Consider the following 16,069-nt stretch of genomic DNA (forward strand, 5'->3'; position numbering starts at 1 on the left):
CTAGTCCAGATTCCCCGTCCAGGATATCCCTGACAAAGAAGATCATGTCGGAGGGATCATTGATTACTGTCTTGGGACGCGTACAGATGTGGTTCCATTCTATTCCTATTAATTTCTTTTTTCTTCTTACTCCCTCTCTGTTTCTCTTTCGGTATTCTGTTCCGTGTGTTGCGTATATACATATGTGTGTGTGTCTGAACTATGCGACTTGCAGATAATTGAGTAGTGGTGGTGGTAGTAGACTTTAGGGCGAGGATAGAAAAGGATACTCAACAACCACCACCAGACAAAGAGAAGTTTCGCTATGATCATGATCGTGATAGTGTAGTGTGTGATCTGACTGACAGCTGCCAGTTGGCCTGAATGACTGATGGGTCGGGCCGAGTGGAGTCATTTCTTTCTTTGTTTCTTTCTTTTATCTTTCTTGCTTGCTTGTTTGGTCGTTATTGTGTGACATGCCTGATTTTGGAATGCTGCAGGATTGCTTTTTTCCCTTCTTGAGGTGAGTACATGTTTCTTTGATCGAATTGTGCAGGATTTTGGGCAGTGTGCTATACCATGGTGCGGTGGTTATGGTTATGGTTATGGAATGGAATCAGTGGTAGATAGTAGTAGATAGTAGATGCCAGTTAGGGTAGAAAGTGTATTGGTGGATTAAGGTGAGGCTGAAATATATGCTAGCATTGTTTGCTACGGAGTAGTAGTTATTAGTGATAGTATACATTTCTATTCCTACAAGGAAGCAGGGAACTGCCAGTTACTATCTAGTAGTACTGAATGTGATTACCACACTACTAGGGTATACTGAGATACTGAGCACATTTTGCCATGAACATCCTTTAGTGTCTATCTACCTTCTAGTCAATCCTCTACAGTAAGTTACGCTGAGAACCATGGCCCTAAGGTGTCGTCCATATCGCTGACTACTGTTCCATAGGTGCTTGGGTACCTACCATTATCAAGAGAATGTCCCTCTCGATGAAATAGCCCTTGGACTAGAGTACCTTTCTTAGATTCGGCATTATTGCCTCTTTACGAGTGTCAACGACTTATTGTTTTGTTGCGAGGCTGAAGTACTTCAATACACAAGAGCTTGCTGACGGTTTGTTTGGAGTCCCTCATCGGATGTGGTGGTCGAAATGGTTGATGCACCCTTCAATTTCTTGAAAAAGCCTATTCTGGAGTTAAAGACTCTATCCCGTTCAATAAATTATCTGATCAATCTCTACCTCTCCATAATCAATTTGTATAGCACCTACCGAGTAGACAAACGAGAGGAAAAGGGAGTGAAGACGGCGGGGCAACAACACCAGGGCGGCCCGTGCAAAGAATTTCTCCAGAGCTCGGCCGGCTCTCCCTCTTCCTCCCACAACTTCCCTCGTGGCCTTTCTGCCTCTCTACCCCCCTTTTCCCCCTCCCCACTATCAACTATCTTTCGCACAATGGCAATCCAGTGAGTCTCTCATCGGCTACTGAATCGGCCGGCAATGCGCTAACCTCTCATTCCCCCCCCCAGCTACTTGATTCTTCTGTCGAGGCAGGGCAAAGTGGTTCGTTTCGTGGCCCACCCAACTCTGTGACCTGGCTGGAAGCGGAGACTAACAAAACAAAATTTCCCAGCGCCTTGCCAAATGGTTCACCACTCTCTCCCCCAAGGAGAAGGCCAAGATCATCAAGGATGTGACCCAGCTGGTTCTGTCGCGTCGCACCCGCATGTGCAATTTCCTCGAATACAAAGGTTCGTCCGAATCATTTCCACCCCTCACTTGGATACCTCCCCCGCAGCTCGCCCACTCGCCCGATCGGACTGTATCTGACTTGCTTGTTCGTCGTCGCCAGACACCAAGGTCGTCTACCGTCGCTATGCCTCCCTCTTCTTCATCGCCGGTTGTGCATCCACCGATAACGAATTGATCACCCTCGAGGTCGTGCATCGTTACGTCGAGCAGATGGACAAGTATTACGGCAATGTGTGCGAGCTGGATATCATCTTCAACTTCCAAAAGGCATACTTCATCCTTGATGAGCTGTTGCTGGCGGGAGAAATGCAGGAGAGCAGCAAGAAGAATGTGTTGAGGTGCATCAGCCAGCAGGACAGTCTGGAAGACATGGAGGTAAGTCGATAGCGTCTATTGCTTCACAACACCCAGCCCCTTCTATTTGGAACATGAGCACGGAATACCTGTCTTTGGAGCGTCCAATTGCTACGTTTCTTTTTTGCGGCCCGCCCCTTTTTATACCTGCGAGGTTCCGACATCATGATCAATTCCTGCGGCAACCTCCTTGTCCTTCCCTCCCCACAACTTCGTTTCCCTCCGCCCTACCCCCTCAACCGATTACTTCCATCTCAGCGAACCATACCATCATCTTCTGTCGACGTCAGCTAATGCCGCCTCAGGTTGAGGAAGACGTGGTCACGAAGATTATGTAGACGCCTCTCCGGCCCGCGAGCGTTTCTTTATTGTTTATACTGTTTGGGATGTTCGTTTCTGTTTCTGGGGCAAGCTGGACTGCTATACATACTGGCGTTGGACGTACATAAGCGTTGTGTTCTACTGTCTCGCGACTTGTTGCCAAGAACTAATTAATACCACCATGACTACATTCAGGATTCCAAGGAAGTCGTCAATCATTTAGCCAAGGAAGGGCTCCTGTGAGGGGATTCCACAGAATGGACGGATCATCCGGGAGAATAATGGATGATTCCGCACTTTGCCTCATTATCTGGGCTGGTTGGCCATCCTTGGTTCAGTGCGCAACCCGTGAGGTGGGTGCGTGATATCACTGGCCCGACCTGCGCCACGTGACTGGGGGCTCCCCCCTCGGGGCGCAGCGCGCATCCCCCATCCCCCCCAAGACCAGTCGTCGCTCTATCGCGCTGTCCATCTCCCATTCCTTCCCTGAGTCTTCTTCCATCTCCTTCCGTCTCATCTGCATCTGATATGGCGACTTGGCTCTCCATACTCACCTATTAATTCACCCATTCTTCGCTCCTGTGCTGCCACCGTAGCAACGGTTCCACTCGCCAGCTCATTCACTCTTATCGCCGGATTCGTGACGTCTCAGGAGACAACGGCCCCGGTTTATTTGAACCCAACTTCTGCGACAATTGCTCTGATCTGCTTGTCGCATCATCTTGAGTCTTGATCACCGACCACGGTGTTCTCCGCTTATCTATCATCACGCCTTATCGTAATCAGCGACTGCTACACCGCAACTTTGGCTGAAGATGAAGGTATGCAATCTAGCCCTATTGCGCCGCTGCAGCCTCCCCTAGAGTGGCCTGATACTTACCGTACCTATTTCTTTTCTAGTTTCTTCCTTTGCCCGAGTTCGAAGACGTGACGAGTTCTCTCAATTTCGACACTGCCGATTGTCACATTGTTGGGGGATGCGATCTGTACACTACAAAGGCTGCTCGAGCCGATCGGAAATTGTACAAGAACATTGAACAGTCGCTTGAGTCTCAATATGAATCGGTTCTCCGTCTCTCAGCTTCGCTGTCACCTCCCAACGCATCGGACGCGGCCGCCTCGCTCAACCTGTCTCGGTCGAGTCCTTTCGGTCCCCTGAGCGACCACTCCAGTCGACGAACATTTGCCTATTTGATCGCGACATTAAATGCCAGTCATCCGGATTATGACTTCTCCCACGTGCTGCGCCCATCAGACTTCCATCGTGAACGGAATCTGAAAAGGGTTATGAACACGATCGATTCAACATTGTTCAATCTTCGGCCACGCGAGGCCATTGATCTGACCCCTCCATCCCCCGTGACGATATCGGGTTCCTACAATGCGGGCGCGTCTTCTACGTGGGGGCCGAGAATGTGGAGGGTGATCGATGAACATATGTCTCTTAAGGAGTGCTCCCTCTATTCGTTTTCGCCGGATGAGGATCCGTCGGATGCGGACGATGGAGCAATCTGGAGTCTTCATTACTTCTTCTTCAACCGACTACGGAAACGCGTCTGTTATCTGTATCTACGAGCGATCCCAATCCTCAGCCACACGCCCAGCGAAGGACTTGCCACGCCGACAACGAAGAGAACGTACGACGACGGATACTTGACACCGGAACTTGGCTCGAGCAAGCGGGCCCGCTACTGGCTGGGCGAGGGTATTGAACTCGAGAGCGAAAGCGACGAGGAAGCCAGTGGGTCGAAACCGGCGCATCCAGTCGTGGACGAATACGACCACTACCTGCTCAGCGATGAGGAGTTTCGCTCCCGATCGGGCAGCAAGGGCACCGTTCGGGCCATGAGCGAGGAAATCGCCGACTCGATGGAGGTCTAATCCTCCCCTCCCTCCTGCCTTACCTGTTTATTCTTTCATTTCAACCAACCCGGCCCTTCTTGTTGCCATTGGCCGTTTGTTCAGTTGCTTGTTCTCGTTTGGTTTTGACTGCTCGGCGTAATTGTGTTCTTGTCTGCTGCATTCAACCTGCATTTGCACCGGCTAGGGGCGTTATACTCGGCAACCGGAAGGAAGGGAAGGAAAGCCCCTAATTGTAATTGAACGGCTGTTGGTCTAATGATGATGATGATGACGACGCGAACGACGTGCTGCGTCACGGCAATTCGATGCGGCGCTCAAGGGCAGGTTCCACAACGGCGGGCGTTGTCATTCTTCTGTTTCCTTCCTGTATTTATTACAAATTGACATTTCACTCTCTTATTTTGATCCGCTACGAGTAGACTGAAGAAATAGCTATTTATAGATCAGACCAGCTATTCAGTAATCAAACAGTATTAGTAGTGAAGGCCAGCGACTTGGTACTCCCCGATTGGTCCGTGCACCGCGGCGGCCAAAGCTGTCCTCCGATCCGACTATCACCAAGTAGACCATCTATCATCATCAACAAGCATCCCCCAGAACACACTACCCATTCCACTACCCCGCACGCGCATTTCCGCAATTCTTACACAATGGCGGATGACGAAGAGCGCATCAAGGCTGAGAAGCTAGCTGCCGCGAAGAAAAGGGTACGCATATCCCTTATGAATGCACATTAGCTACCGACCTACCCCCCGGGCCCATGTACCTATCCTTTGCCTGTCTATAGAGACAGCACACTCAAGCGCAGCGCGAATATATTACTAATGGATTGAGTTTATATAGGTAGCCCAGCTTCAAAAACAGAAAAAGAAAGCAAACAAGAAAGCCGCCAGCGTCGATACCTCCAAAGATACCACCCCCGCTGCTGCTGCTGCTGCTGCCGAGTCCTCAGAACCAGCCAAGGAAAATGCGCCCGCGGCGTCGTCTCCGGAACCTGCGCCCACACCGGCTACAGAGAAGGAGGGAGGGGAGGAAGGTGCTAGTGCTGCGCCGGAGGTAGAGGAGACACAGACAGAGAAGGCGACAGAGCCAGAACCGAAGACAGAAGCTCAAGCCGAAACCACCACATCGGACGAGAAAGCAGAGAAGAGCGAAGATAAGGAACAAGAACAACCCAAGGACGAGAAGAAAGAAACCGAAGCCCCCGCAGCAGAAGAAGAAGAGACCGAGCCTATGCCCGATGCGCCCACGTCGCCTGGTCCCGAAACCCCGCGCAACCCGCCATGAAGCCCGAGTCATCCGGAAGAGCGTCAGCGCACGGTCGACAGCCCTCTCTATCTATCCAGTCGAAGATGCGGTCATCGTCGTTCCGGAAGGGATCCATGTCGCAGGGAAGCAGTGGGTCGCCGTCGCCGGCGGCGAGTGCGATGCTGAAGTCGCCTTCGTTGCCGCCATTGAGCGCGGATGGCGAGGCTGTGCAGGAAGTGTATCGGAAGCAGTCGACGCGGATTGAGGAGTTGGAGAAGGATAATAAGCGGTTGGAGAAGGAGTTGGAGGAGGGGAAGGGACGGTGGAAGAAGACGGAGGAGCAGTTGGAGGATCTCCGGGAGGCTAGTGTGGATGTTGCGGAGTTGAAGGTGAAGTTGCAGGATGCGGAGGCGAAGGTGGGGGAGATTGAGGAGTTGGTGAGTTAACCTTTTGATCTCTACATGGTCCTGAAGGGCTCTATCGGGGACTTCCTAAGACTAACGGTCTACTGGGAATGTAGAAAGCAGAAATCGCATCCCTGCAGAGACAAAACTCGCATCTGCAAACTCGCACGCATCGAAGCACCGCCAGCGTCTCTGTGCCCGGCCGATCGGAGTCTCCGCCAGCGGACCTGGTGCAGCAATTAGAATCCAAGTCCGCGACTATCGAAGCGATGGAATTGGAAATCTCAAACCTGCGCGCACAGCTCACATCGAGCAGCGCACATGAGGCCCAAATAGCAGCGCTCGAAGAGAAGCTCTCCGGCAGTGAATCCGCGCTCGAGAAAGCCCAGCGCGAGCTAACCGACACCAAGAGCGCGCTGACCCGCGCCTCAGAAAAGGCCGTCAAAGAAGGCGTGGACAAGACCTCCACAGAGACACTAATCAAGAACCTCCAGCGCGAGCTCGAAGAGCTCAAACAAGAGAAGACCACAACAGACAAGAAAGCCGAGACCCTCGAAAAGAAGCTCGAAGCCATGGGCAACCTACACAAAGAATCCGAAGCCCGGCATCAAACCCGTCTCCGCGAGACCGAGAAGATCGAAAAAGAAGCCGCAGTCCTCCGCAAACGACTCGCAGACGTAGAGAACGAGAACCTCCGCCTCAAAGAAGAACAAGAATCTCTCCGTAAACGACATGCCACGGACCACGGCAGCGCCGGCGCCGACGACGACGCCCTCGACGAACTCGAAGACGAAGAACGCTCTCGTCTGCACCGCCGCATCCGCGACCTCGAAGGCGAAGTCTTCGACCTCCGTCGCGGCGTCTGGAAAGAACGTCGCGAGGAACTTGACCATGCCCATCACCTCCACTCCCCAGACACCTCCTTCCCCCATACATCCTCACCATCTGCCGCCACAGCAGCAGCAAACACCTTCGACGACGTCGACCTCATCGGCGGAACCCCCGACCACGCCGTCGCCGCAGCATGGCCGCCAACAATCACAAGTCCCAACAGCAACAACACTCCTCCTTCTCCACAGTCCTATCCTCCGGACTCGCCGCCTTCACCGGCGGAAACACCTTCTACGGTGGAGGCAGTGGTAGCGGTAGCGGTAGTAGTGCTACCCGCGGCCGCGCTTCCTCAAACCAGCAGCACCATCAGCCCGCCACACGGGGCAGTCTGGAGCTCCTCTCCGAGGAAAACTTCGATGATGAGTTCGACGAGGCGGAGTTTGCGCGCGCACAGGCTGAAGAGGAGGCGCGGAAGAGGGTCGAATGGGTACGCGAGATTAAGAAGAAGCTTAAGGATTGGCATGGTTGGCGGTTGGATTTGGTGGATAGTAGGGCTGGCGCAGAGGGGGCGGGTGTGGGTATGGGAGAGATTTTTCAGATTTAGATCTTCTTCTTCTTCTTCTTCTTCTTCTTCTTTTCTTGTCCCCTTCCGGTTTAGTTTTATTTTATTTTGGTTTATTGAATGGGAATGATACCGTGGGTTGCGGGGATTGGGGTGAAATGGACTTTGTGTTTGATGTGAGCGGGGTTAGTTTTTTTTTTTTTTTTTGTTTAGTTCGCGCATCATGGTATACCGGGACGGGACATGCACTGTTGAGCATAGATGATACTTGTATAAGTGCCCCAATGTAGTAGGACGAGGTCATATGAACGGGTACTTCATTCGACGTGCTAATTTCCAAATAATAAGAGCAAGATGCAGGAAAGAAGTACAATATGCAATGCAAAACACATATCTCTTTTGTCTAACTATCAGTTTCCCTCGTATTCTCACAAGAGATATACATACACAATCCGAGACAAGGACATAGACTTAGACAAAAGATGATAATGCTAATAATAATAACAAAAATTGATGATGATGATGATGATGATGATGGTGGAGATAATCTAATCCTCCGCATAGTGCTTCCCCGTAAGCACACCCTCTGACTTTCCTCTACCCCGTTTCCGGTTCACCAGTTCTCCAACCCACCCGGAGATCTGATACACCCAACCGCCCGTGACCATGACTCCCGACACGGTGTTGACGAGTCTGATCAGCAGCGAGAGGAAGCTCGTCCGCTCTTCGCTGATCATCAACAGGATCGGCTCGATGTTGTACTTGAAGAAGATGCCGGGGATGAAGTAGGGGTTCTCGGGCAGCTCCTGGGCTTGGGTGGTGGCAGCGTATTGGTTGGTGAAGACGAGGTTCCTGTTCCTGTTGGTGGCGATGAGATCCGGGTGGTTGGTGTAGGTGTCGAGGGCGCTGGCGCCCTTGGAGTAGAGGGTGGGGACGACGGAGAGGAAGTATTGGTACTTGTAGTAGTGGGTTTCGGTGGTGGCGATGGTTTTATCGAGCGGGTTGAGAAGAGTAGGGTAGTGAGGGCCGAAGGAGAGTTCGGTGACCATATGGGAGAAGTTGAAGACTGGGATTATATTAATTGACTGCGTTTCATTTCTTGAATGTTGTGGATGGGAGATTGAATGAGTGAGAGCGTACCTCCATGATCCAGATGTTCTCCAAGGTTCCTGTAGCCATGCCCGCGAGCCGTAATGTGGAAGTCACCCTGGACCTTGTTGCCCTCCAGGCTGCCGTAGATGCGACATGAGTCGACTGTATCGCCGCGCCTCAGCCTGGGTCCCTTGGCGAACTTCCGGCGCGGGTTCTTCCTCACTTCACCGAGGACGTGGTGGACGTGTGCATCGGCTTCGCGGGCGGAGATCCGGTCTGAGTCTTCCTGGCTGAGGGTTTGGTATTCATGGACGCCGCCGGAGGTTTCGCGGTTGCGCTTGTCCATCCAGAGCTTCCAGCTGGTGCGCTCGCGTTGGAGCAGGTCGCCGGCGAGGATGCGGTCGCCAGAGGCATCTTGGATGTTGACGTCGAGGGTGTCGCAGGGCATGCGGACAACGAGGTCAAGGTTCAGTTGTAGGTCATGGCCGACACCCTTTTCGACGCTGAAGTGGTGGTTCTCGGAGCCGCTGAGCCAGGTGCGGAATTCTGAGAAGGTGAAGACTGTGCAAATGACAAGAATGAGGACGGTCCATTGTCCTCCGCGGCGGGATGGAGCAGTGTATGAGGGTTTTGTCTTGGCTGGATGAAAGAATGCATGTTAGTTCGGGGTGTCGCTGGCATGGACCGGCAGTATATCCATGCGCGGCTGTTTACTACAAGGCTTGGGCCATAGTAAACGCATGATTGTGGACATTGAAATGATCCATAAATACGGAGCTCAACGTACGAAAAGCATCAAATGTCTTTAGGCCGCCCTGCAGCCCAGACTTCTCCCCGAATGCATCCTCGTCGAGGCCGTGCGATGCGAAGCCATTCATCACGAATGCGTGTCGCGAAGTGTATAACAATTCAACCGATCAAGGCATGAATAGGGGGAGGGTAGAAGAGAATGAAAGGAAGGACAGAGAGTAAGTTCGATGAGGATATAGGGAGCGACAATCAATGGAGCTCAAAGCTCTCGTATGGAGGCCGAGGAAAGCAAGAGGAAGAGAGGGGAGCGGCGGAGGGATTGGCGAAAGGAAGCCGAAAGGCCAAGTAGTCCGGATTCCCTTCAGTTGTTGATTCTTTCTCCGCAATTCCCCTTCCCGCCCTTATCGATAAGCCTTGATCATCCTCCGTGAACCATGACTACTAGCTAGTAACTAACTAGTAACTACCATAAGAACCATAACTGCATACTAAACATGCCAAACTTCCAAATCATCCACTTCATTCCCCAATCTCGCGAAGCAATCATCCTCAACAGCCCAGTACATAGCATCACTGCAGTACCTCACACCCAGACCGCCGGCACCAACCACTGGTGTCTCTAAGATCCAACCTCCGTCTGCATTGATTGCCAGCCAAGTCATACAGTCCCAAGTACAGTCCTCCATGGTGGCTCCAAAGGATACATAGCTATTTCAGAGCTTCCATATCTTTGGGCACCGGATGCTCAGACGCAGTTCAAGGTTCATGTTCCTCCGAATCTGAAGGTCAAGGACATCTACAATCTACTCATTCAAAATGACCGCCACAAAAACGAATTCGACTTCTGCAGGTGTCGGATGCAGGTTTTGGGTTACGGACCAGTTTGGTCTGCTTCAGCATCAAGGGTTACTTGTCGATCCGGAGGAAGTAACGGCTGCGAAGAATGGAATTGTACTGTTGTGGCCAGATCAGACACCTCTGCTGCTTGACCAGGGGGCTTATTATCAGTGAGGGCTTAGCTAGTAGCCTGGAGAACGTAATTCATATCAAGAACTAATATTGGTACTCCGATCAATACTGAGCCATACAAGCAGTCACTATTGTATACCCATGATAGCATCGTTTCCCGCTGGTTGAAGCTGGGAATAGACGACAGCGGGACTGTAACCAATACTAGCTTGCTACAAAATCCTAGTAGATAACATCATTACAGAAAACACAAATGCACAGGTGATATGCACGGTATATATGCCTATATGGTCTAAGTCATAACATCACGATCCTCCACCACTGGCACCATTCGTGTCACTGCCATAACTATGATGAGGGGAGGCCAAAGAATAAGAGACAACTGTACAGATGCTATCCACGCATCATCATCACATTTACCCAGACCCGCCCATGAACACGGAACACCGGCCATCAGGACCCGATCAGGAAGTAAGAAAAAAAGAGATAAGAGATAAGAAAGGCATATAAGGGGGGAAAGAGTGACAAAGGAAACAAATGCAGGAAGGGGAGTAGACAGCTCCCAGGGTCATGACAGGATTGGAGAACAACATGCTCGGAAAAGGGCTCTAAAATCGAAATGCAAATCATACGGAAGGCATGCAGATGCTCAATTAAGGGTATACCACGAACCCCTTGGACGTCCACCACACGGGGGCCCATAACGGTTCAAAATCAATCATGACAACGGGAGACAGAACCGCCGATGCTTCCACCCGTTTATGCAACCTTGAAAACAAAACAAGAAACAATTATTATTACAGATATGCAAGAAGTGAAAATGGGGAGGGATGCGAAGCCGTATGATACTGCCCACTTCATTTCGTCCTCTGTATGCAAGTTAATGACCGGCTCGTGGCGTTTCGTCGGGCTCTTCGGCACTTACCAGGCTGGTCGCAGCCGCCGCCGTCGCGAGGTCTGGCTTGCCACTAATACTCCGGGCTGCAACGCGAGGTAGCGCTGAGCCAGGAGTACTGGTAGTGCTAATGCTAGTCCCTCGTTTGGCGGGCGTCGACGGTGGTAGTCCACTCACAGTCGAATGGCGTTTACCCGCAGGTAGCTTGACTGGAGAGGTTCCCGAAGCATCCCGGTTGCGGATCAGCGTGCCGGATTTGAGGCTGGTCACAGGAGGTTCCGGCAGAGGCCGGCCGGCAGAAGGGTGAGAAGACGTCGTTGCCCGCTTCGCAGGAGATTGCGTCGTCAGTGTATAGGTTCTTGCTCGGGACGGCATCTTCACCCCCGTAATGAATTCGTGCCTCAATGCGTCCTGAGGACTCATACGGCGGCTGGGATCCCATCGAAGACAACGGGAAATGAAGTCGAGGAATGCCTCATCGTCACATTTCAGGACCTGCTTGAGCTCCTTGGAGCTGGGACGACGTCGTCGACCCTTGGAAGAGACTGTAAGTCTCGGCTTGCCCAGCGAGTCAAAGAAGAGTTTCTTCCGAGTGCTTTTCTCAATCAAGTGCTTCTCTGGAGGTCCAAAGACCTCCATAATGCAAGCAAGCTGTTCCTGCTCGTTCTCTCCGGGGAAGATGGGGTATCCGGTAAAAAGCTCTGCCAGAATACAACCAACACTCCACATATCGATGGGCATACCGTACGACATGCCGAGAATGACTTCCGGAGAACGGTAGAATCGACTCTGAATATAAGTGTACACCTTCTCATTCTCAAAGCAGCTGGATCCAAAATCGATGACTCGGATCTCAGAGCTCATTGGATGCACGAGGAGGATGTTTTCTGGCTTGAGATCACAGTGAATCACCTTCTTGTTATGTAGAAGCACCAGTGTACCCAGCATCTGCTTCGTAAAGCGACGAATCAGTTTAAGAGAGAATCCCTTAAAGTCGTGTGCCTTGATAAACTCGTAGAGATTCATTCCGAGCAGCTCAGTCGAGATGCAAAGATGGCCGCGAAAGTAGAAGCTTTGGGTGAAGTTCACAACGCTGTGTTTACGATGAGGATCCCATTCCTTCAGCTTCTGGAGAAGATTGACCTCGATCAACGCTTGCTGATGGAACCTCTTCTTATTGCGGATAATCTTAACGGCAACCAAGCCGCCTGTCTTGTGATCGATGCATCTCACCACTTGACCAAAACTACCCTTGCCCAGAACATCAATAACCTCGTATCGGTAGGCCAAATGGTCTCCAATAACAATATTATAGTCGCCGCGATCGTCATCGTAGCCAAAGTTCGCTTGCGCAGTCAGATCACCAACATGCTTTTTCGCATTCTGGGTCCCGCAAAAGTAGATATCCTTGAAGTCGATGATCTCTCCACGCTCGAAGATGTTCAGACTGGCGACCCGCAGAGCCTGTGCCGGACTGACACGCTCCTTGGGACTGGCTTTGCGGCGCAAGTCATCCAGATTCCTAGCCGCGGTCTCAAAATCTTTACGCTTGCTGCCAAGCCGTCGCATTTCTTCATCAGCCACGCGTATATCGGCGTCTACATTAGACTCCGTAGGAACTGACGTGGCCCCGACACTCGACTTGGCCGAGCTAATAATCTTGTGTACAGGCGATAATATCGACGCCGCTGAGCGGTGCGCTACCACATCACTATCGCCTGACTCATTGGAAGGACTTGGCTCCAGCGCGAGGCTCTGGTCGCTGCTGAAGCTAGGGTTCCTCATCGGCTGGTTGGTAGCGGTAGACATCGATGCTTGTCGCCGGGATTTGAGATAGGACGGCTTGAGCGATGGGCTAGAGGTACTCGCTGTTGACATGTTACTCCAAGTTGCAGAGGCTGGGAGCTTCGGTGGGGGCATCTTTTCATGTTTTATAGGGTCGCCATTTGACTCGGGCCCCTGCTGGGGCTTGGAACTGCTGCGGTTCCGAGTGAAGGTGATCTTACTGCGGAGGGAGGAGCCCGACACGCTGTTGTTGTCGGGGTCAGAAGGAGTCGAAAGCTGACTGATGGTCTCGGCATTGGAAGAGAAGGCGGATGATCGTGTTTGGGGACGAGGACCGGTGAGCTTGTGAGACTGAGTCACCTTGGGAGAGCAATCATCGGTAGCTTTAATGCGCAAAGCTGTATAGTCGCTAGTGCTTTTCGGCAAGCTGTACGCGATGTATGGCGAAACGGTTCTTGTGCCGACAGAAATGTTGTCAAAAGCCGCCAGCGCACTAGAGCTGCTGGCCGTCCGAAGAGCCGCACTGCCTGATGATGTACTCAAGGCGAAATGCGACGTGCTACTTCTAGCCTGGGTAAGTGGCACTGCATCCTCATTGTCGTGTGGTGAGAAAAAGTTTGCCTTGGAGGCCGTTAACGGAGTACTGGGGGTTTTGGACAGAGTCTGTGCCGAAGGCGTGTAGGATTTGACGTCATCATCCCGGTCCTTCAACGCCTCGATCTTCGTCGTCATTGGGGTACCCAGAGGAAGTAAATTCAACGGCGGTAACTTTAAGGGCTGTAAACTCTTTTTCGCCAGCCCGGCGGATGGCTTCCCTTTCGCATCCGGTGTTTTCAAAGCTCGCTCGTCATTGGCTCCATGTGTATCATCTTCGGTCGCACTTGCTGTTTGATTCGTGTCTGAGTCTTGTTCTACCTTAGGCTTAGGTTCGACGTCCAAGTACAGACTTGGCTTTCGGGGGGTAACGTAATTTGGTGGGTCAAAATCGCCTTTGGGTGACTCGTACGCCTTTGGAATTGCAGGAACAGGCGGAACCTCCTGATCGGCCGCCGCATGTTCCATACGAGGCTTGGGGGTAGGCAAACGTGACGTGGATGAAGACTGAGATAGCCTGGTCTGCAATGAGCCCCCCGAGTTCCTTGCGGAGTTGTAGGTGGTGTTTGATGATAGAGATAGGCCAGAGCTATAAGATTTCCGATTTGGGTCAGGCGTAGTACGAGTAGACGAGGGGGTTACACTGCTCTTTCGAGGAATATGCGAAGGAGATTGCGCAGTGGACCTAGGACGAGTAGGCATGGGCTCTGTCTGAGTCGGAGGGGTAAACGGTGCTTGTTGCGCCGATGGCACCGTAGACATACGCTTAATTCGTCGCGCATCAGTGGGGCTTATGGTCCGAGCCCCTAAGCCAGTAGCATGTGGCGGCATGACCGAAACCCTTTTGGATGAAGATGATGGAGTTGCCATGGGAGCTGCCGCGTTCTTGACTGGAGTTCGAACAGCGTTTGTGGAACAAGAGCGAGAATGCTCCGCAGGGCCAGATGCTGTCAGGTAGGTCTCTTGGGGTTCCCTCAATGGCGGTTGCAGCGACTTGGCTTTGATGCTCCGGGAAGTGCTAGAGAGCTTCGTGCCATCCTGCTGTCGGGCCGGTTCGAAATGCTGTGTCCTCGGACGCAGAAGGTTGCCTTGATCCATCCGTGTTGTGTCTGCACTGGCCTTTCGTGCTGACAGGCTTTGCCGTCTGCCTGTCCCAGTTGCCGAGAGAGAGCCAGGGCCGATGGACTTTCGAGGAGCGCGCGAAGTAGTTGTGGTTGTGGCTGTAGGTTGGGCGAGGCTCTGGCGACGGCTTCGAGCAGCCGTGGCTGAAGCTGGAGCTCGAGCCGAACCTGGTTCGATAGAACCGTTGACCAGGCTTTTCCTCCGAACGGAATTGCTCCTTGACCTAGTAGTCGTGCCATTATCGTTACTATTGTTCGGAAGCCTTGGCTCAAACCCAGCCCCGGCCTGTCCAGGAGTGGGAAAGTGACTGAGACTCGGCTCTGTTATGCTGTTTTGGAGATCGTCGAAATTGACGGGGGCGAGGAATTCTGTGCTGTCAGGAGGGGTTTGTTTGTTGTATTCGATTTTTGAGAAGTTACTTATGCTGGTAGATCGGAGGCTGATGCGGGAGTTGTTGCTCTGCGTCGAGTCGTTGGTGGAATCAATCGAAGAATGACCGGAATGAAAGAAGGAACCAGACATGTTGCTAAGACATCAAGATCAGCCCATCGTCACACATAGAGCTCTAGGAGTAAACTTGGCGCATAAACCAACATAGAAAACGAATTGTCTGGAAAAGGGGGGCAACAATCCACCACAAAGAGAAAAAGGAGGTCCAACTACCTTGTTCGCGAGGGATCCTGCGGTCGCGGGCCCTGTGGCACTTTCTGGTCTCGAATCGAGAGTCTCCTCTTGCTCATCACACCAGTTCGGATTCCAGCAGCGACTTTAGGGGAATGGGAGGCAGTATCTGATAGGAACGGGGTTGAGGCGTGCTTTTGCAATCGTCTGCGCGTAGTACCATCTGCTTCATTAATAGATAATGTTAACGTCTCGATATTCAACCACCCGCAAACAGCCTGGATTCCATTTCCAAGTCAAGACTTACCTGCCGAGCTTGTATCATCAATGTGAGATGGGCTAGATGGCCTTGATTGTACCCTGCGCGATTGCCCCTTTCCTGGAGTTTGCTGGAAAGCTAGATTTTCCGACATCCTCAACTCCGACCGAGAAACAGCATCCGACGAACAAACGGGCAGGCAAGAGGATGGTAGCTCAGATTGGCGAAGGAATCAAAATGAGATCCCAATCGCAATGGCGTTCAGAAGTAAACGACTGCTTAGTATCTAAACCAAGCAGAACCTTTATCGACACCGTCGCGCGACCCATCGATAGTTGCTACCGGTCCATTGCGGGGATCAAGAACAGCGATCTCTGTTCCGGGATGTCGACGAGAAACCTGGGCAGCAAGTTAGACCGTCGAAAATCTCCCAGAAAGCTTTGACAGATGAGCCCAAGCGCCCTTCCCAGTAAAAATATCCAAAAGGAAGAACCAAGCGTGGGATTGCAGAGGAGAACTCTGGCCGAGGACAGGAGTTCTGGTAGACTTGGCGTTGGAGAGAAAGTTACGGGCGCATATACCTTAGCAACGGACGAAACCAGACAATAGGAACGGGGCGAGGGCAAATGTAGAAATACACCGAAGAGGTAAAATCGGTCG

General features: G+C 52.0%; 6 protein-coding genes across 6 annotated transcripts; 4 read left to right on the forward strand and 2 right to left on the reverse strand.

The window, feature by feature from the left end:
• Positions 1-1,442: 1,442 nt before the first annotated feature.
• BO83DRAFT_400221 (AP-1 complex subunit sigma) lies at positions 1,443-2,431 on the forward strand (the record flags this gene model as incomplete). The annotated part of the gene is made up of 5 exons (XM_025533382.1): positions 1,443-1,453; positions 1,517-1,550; positions 1,621-1,738; positions 1,840-2,114; positions 2,399-2,431. The coding sequence occupies 5 exons, from the start codon at positions 1,443-1,445 to the stop codon at positions 2,429-2,431; spliced, it is 471 nt and encodes a 156-aa protein (XP_025386393.1).
• A 665-nt stretch (positions 2,432-3,096) lies between these two features.
• Positions 3,097-4,443, forward strand: BO83DRAFT_69686 (RNA polymerase III-inhibiting protein MAF1). The gene is made up of 2 exons (XM_025537542.1): positions 3,097-3,235; positions 3,315-4,443. Exons 1-2 carry the CDS (start codon positions 3,230-3,232, stop codon positions 4,293-4,295), a joined length of 987 nt encoding a protein of 328 aa, XP_025386394.1. The 5' UTR covers positions 3,097-3,229; the 3' UTR covers positions 4,296-4,443.
• Positions 4,444-4,889: 446 nt separating this feature from the next.
• BO83DRAFT_379831 (uncharacterized protein) lies at positions 4,890-7,533 on the forward strand. Its single transcript, XM_025531597.1, has 5 exons — positions 4,890-4,984; positions 5,121-5,535; positions 5,586-5,962; positions 6,046-6,942; positions 6,975-7,533. The coding sequence occupies exons 1-5, from the start codon at positions 4,928-4,930 to the stop codon at positions 7,362-7,364; spliced, it is 2,136 nt and encodes a 711-aa protein (XP_025386395.1). The 5' UTR covers positions 4,890-4,927; the 3' UTR covers positions 7,365-7,533.
• Positions 7,534-7,683: 150 nt separating this feature from the next.
• BO83DRAFT_364193 (COPII-coated vesicle protein) lies at positions 7,684-9,480 on the reverse strand. Its single transcript, XM_025529603.1, has 3 exons — positions 9,202-9,480; positions 8,463-9,053; positions 7,684-8,388 (listed from the first exon to the last, which is right to left on the reverse strand). Exons 1-3 carry the CDS (start codon positions 9,290-9,292, stop codon positions 7,871-7,873), a joined length of 1,200 nt encoding a protein of 399 aa, XP_025386396.1. The 5' UTR covers positions 9,293-9,480; the 3' UTR covers positions 7,684-7,870.
• Positions 9,481-9,599: 119 nt separating this feature from the next.
• On the forward strand, positions 9,600-10,175 carry BO83DRAFT_409438 (uncharacterized protein; the record flags this gene model as incomplete). The annotated part of the gene is given in 3 exon segments (XM_025534133.1): positions 9,600-9,777; positions 9,823-10,027; positions 10,047-10,175. 3 exon segments carry the CDS (start codon positions 9,659-9,661, stop codon positions 10,173-10,175), a joined length of 453 nt encoding a protein of 150 aa, XP_025386397.1. The 5' UTR covers positions 9,600-9,658.
• Positions 10,176-11,013: 838 nt separating this feature from the next.
• BO83DRAFT_316443 (putative protein kinase) lies at positions 11,014-15,563 on the reverse strand (the record flags this gene model as incomplete). The annotated part of the gene is made up of 3 exons (XM_025527661.1): positions 11,014-15,055; positions 15,193-15,376; positions 15,458-15,563. 3 exons carry the CDS (start codon positions 15,561-15,563, stop codon positions 11,014-11,016), a joined length of 4,332 nt encoding a protein of 1,443 aa, XP_025386398.1.
• Between the last annotated feature and the right edge of the window lie 506 nt (positions 15,564-16,069).

The sequence above is a fragment of the Aspergillus eucalypticola genome (genome assembly GCF_003184535.1).
Source record: "Aspergillus eucalypticola CBS 122712 chromosome Unknown BO83scaffold_18, whole genome shotgun sequence".
Classification (NCBI taxonomy): domain Eukaryota; kingdom Fungi; phylum Ascomycota; class Eurotiomycetes; order Eurotiales; family Aspergillaceae; genus Aspergillus; species Aspergillus eucalypticola.

Excerpts from the sequence above, each read along its gene's own strand:
- BO83DRAFT_364193 (XM_025529603.1), bottom strand. The coding sequence starts at position 9,292 with ATGAATGGCTTCGCATCGCACGGCCTCGACGAGGATGCATTCGGGGAG. Across the intron at positions 9,054-9,201 it reads AAAGACATTTGATGCTTTTC|CCAAGACAAAACCCTCATAC; the intron begins GTACGTTGAGCT and ends TCTTTCATCCAG. Across the intron at positions 8,389-8,462 it reads AGAACATCTGGATCATGGAG|TCTTCAACTTCTCCCATATG; the intron begins GTACGCTCTCAC and ends ATATAATCCCAG.
- BO83DRAFT_379831 (XM_025531597.1), top strand. The coding sequence starts at position 4,928 with ATGGCGGATGACGAAGAGCGCATCAAGGCTGAGAAGCTAGCTGCCGCG. Across the intron at positions 4,985-5,120 it reads TAGCTGCCGCGAAGAAAAGG|GTAGCCCAGCTTCAAAAACA; the intron begins GTACGCATATCC and ends GAGTTTATATAG. Across the intron at positions 6,943-6,974 it reads GCGGAACCCCCGACCACGCC|TCCCAACAGCAACAACACTC; the intron begins GTCGCCGCAGCA and ends AACAATCACAAG.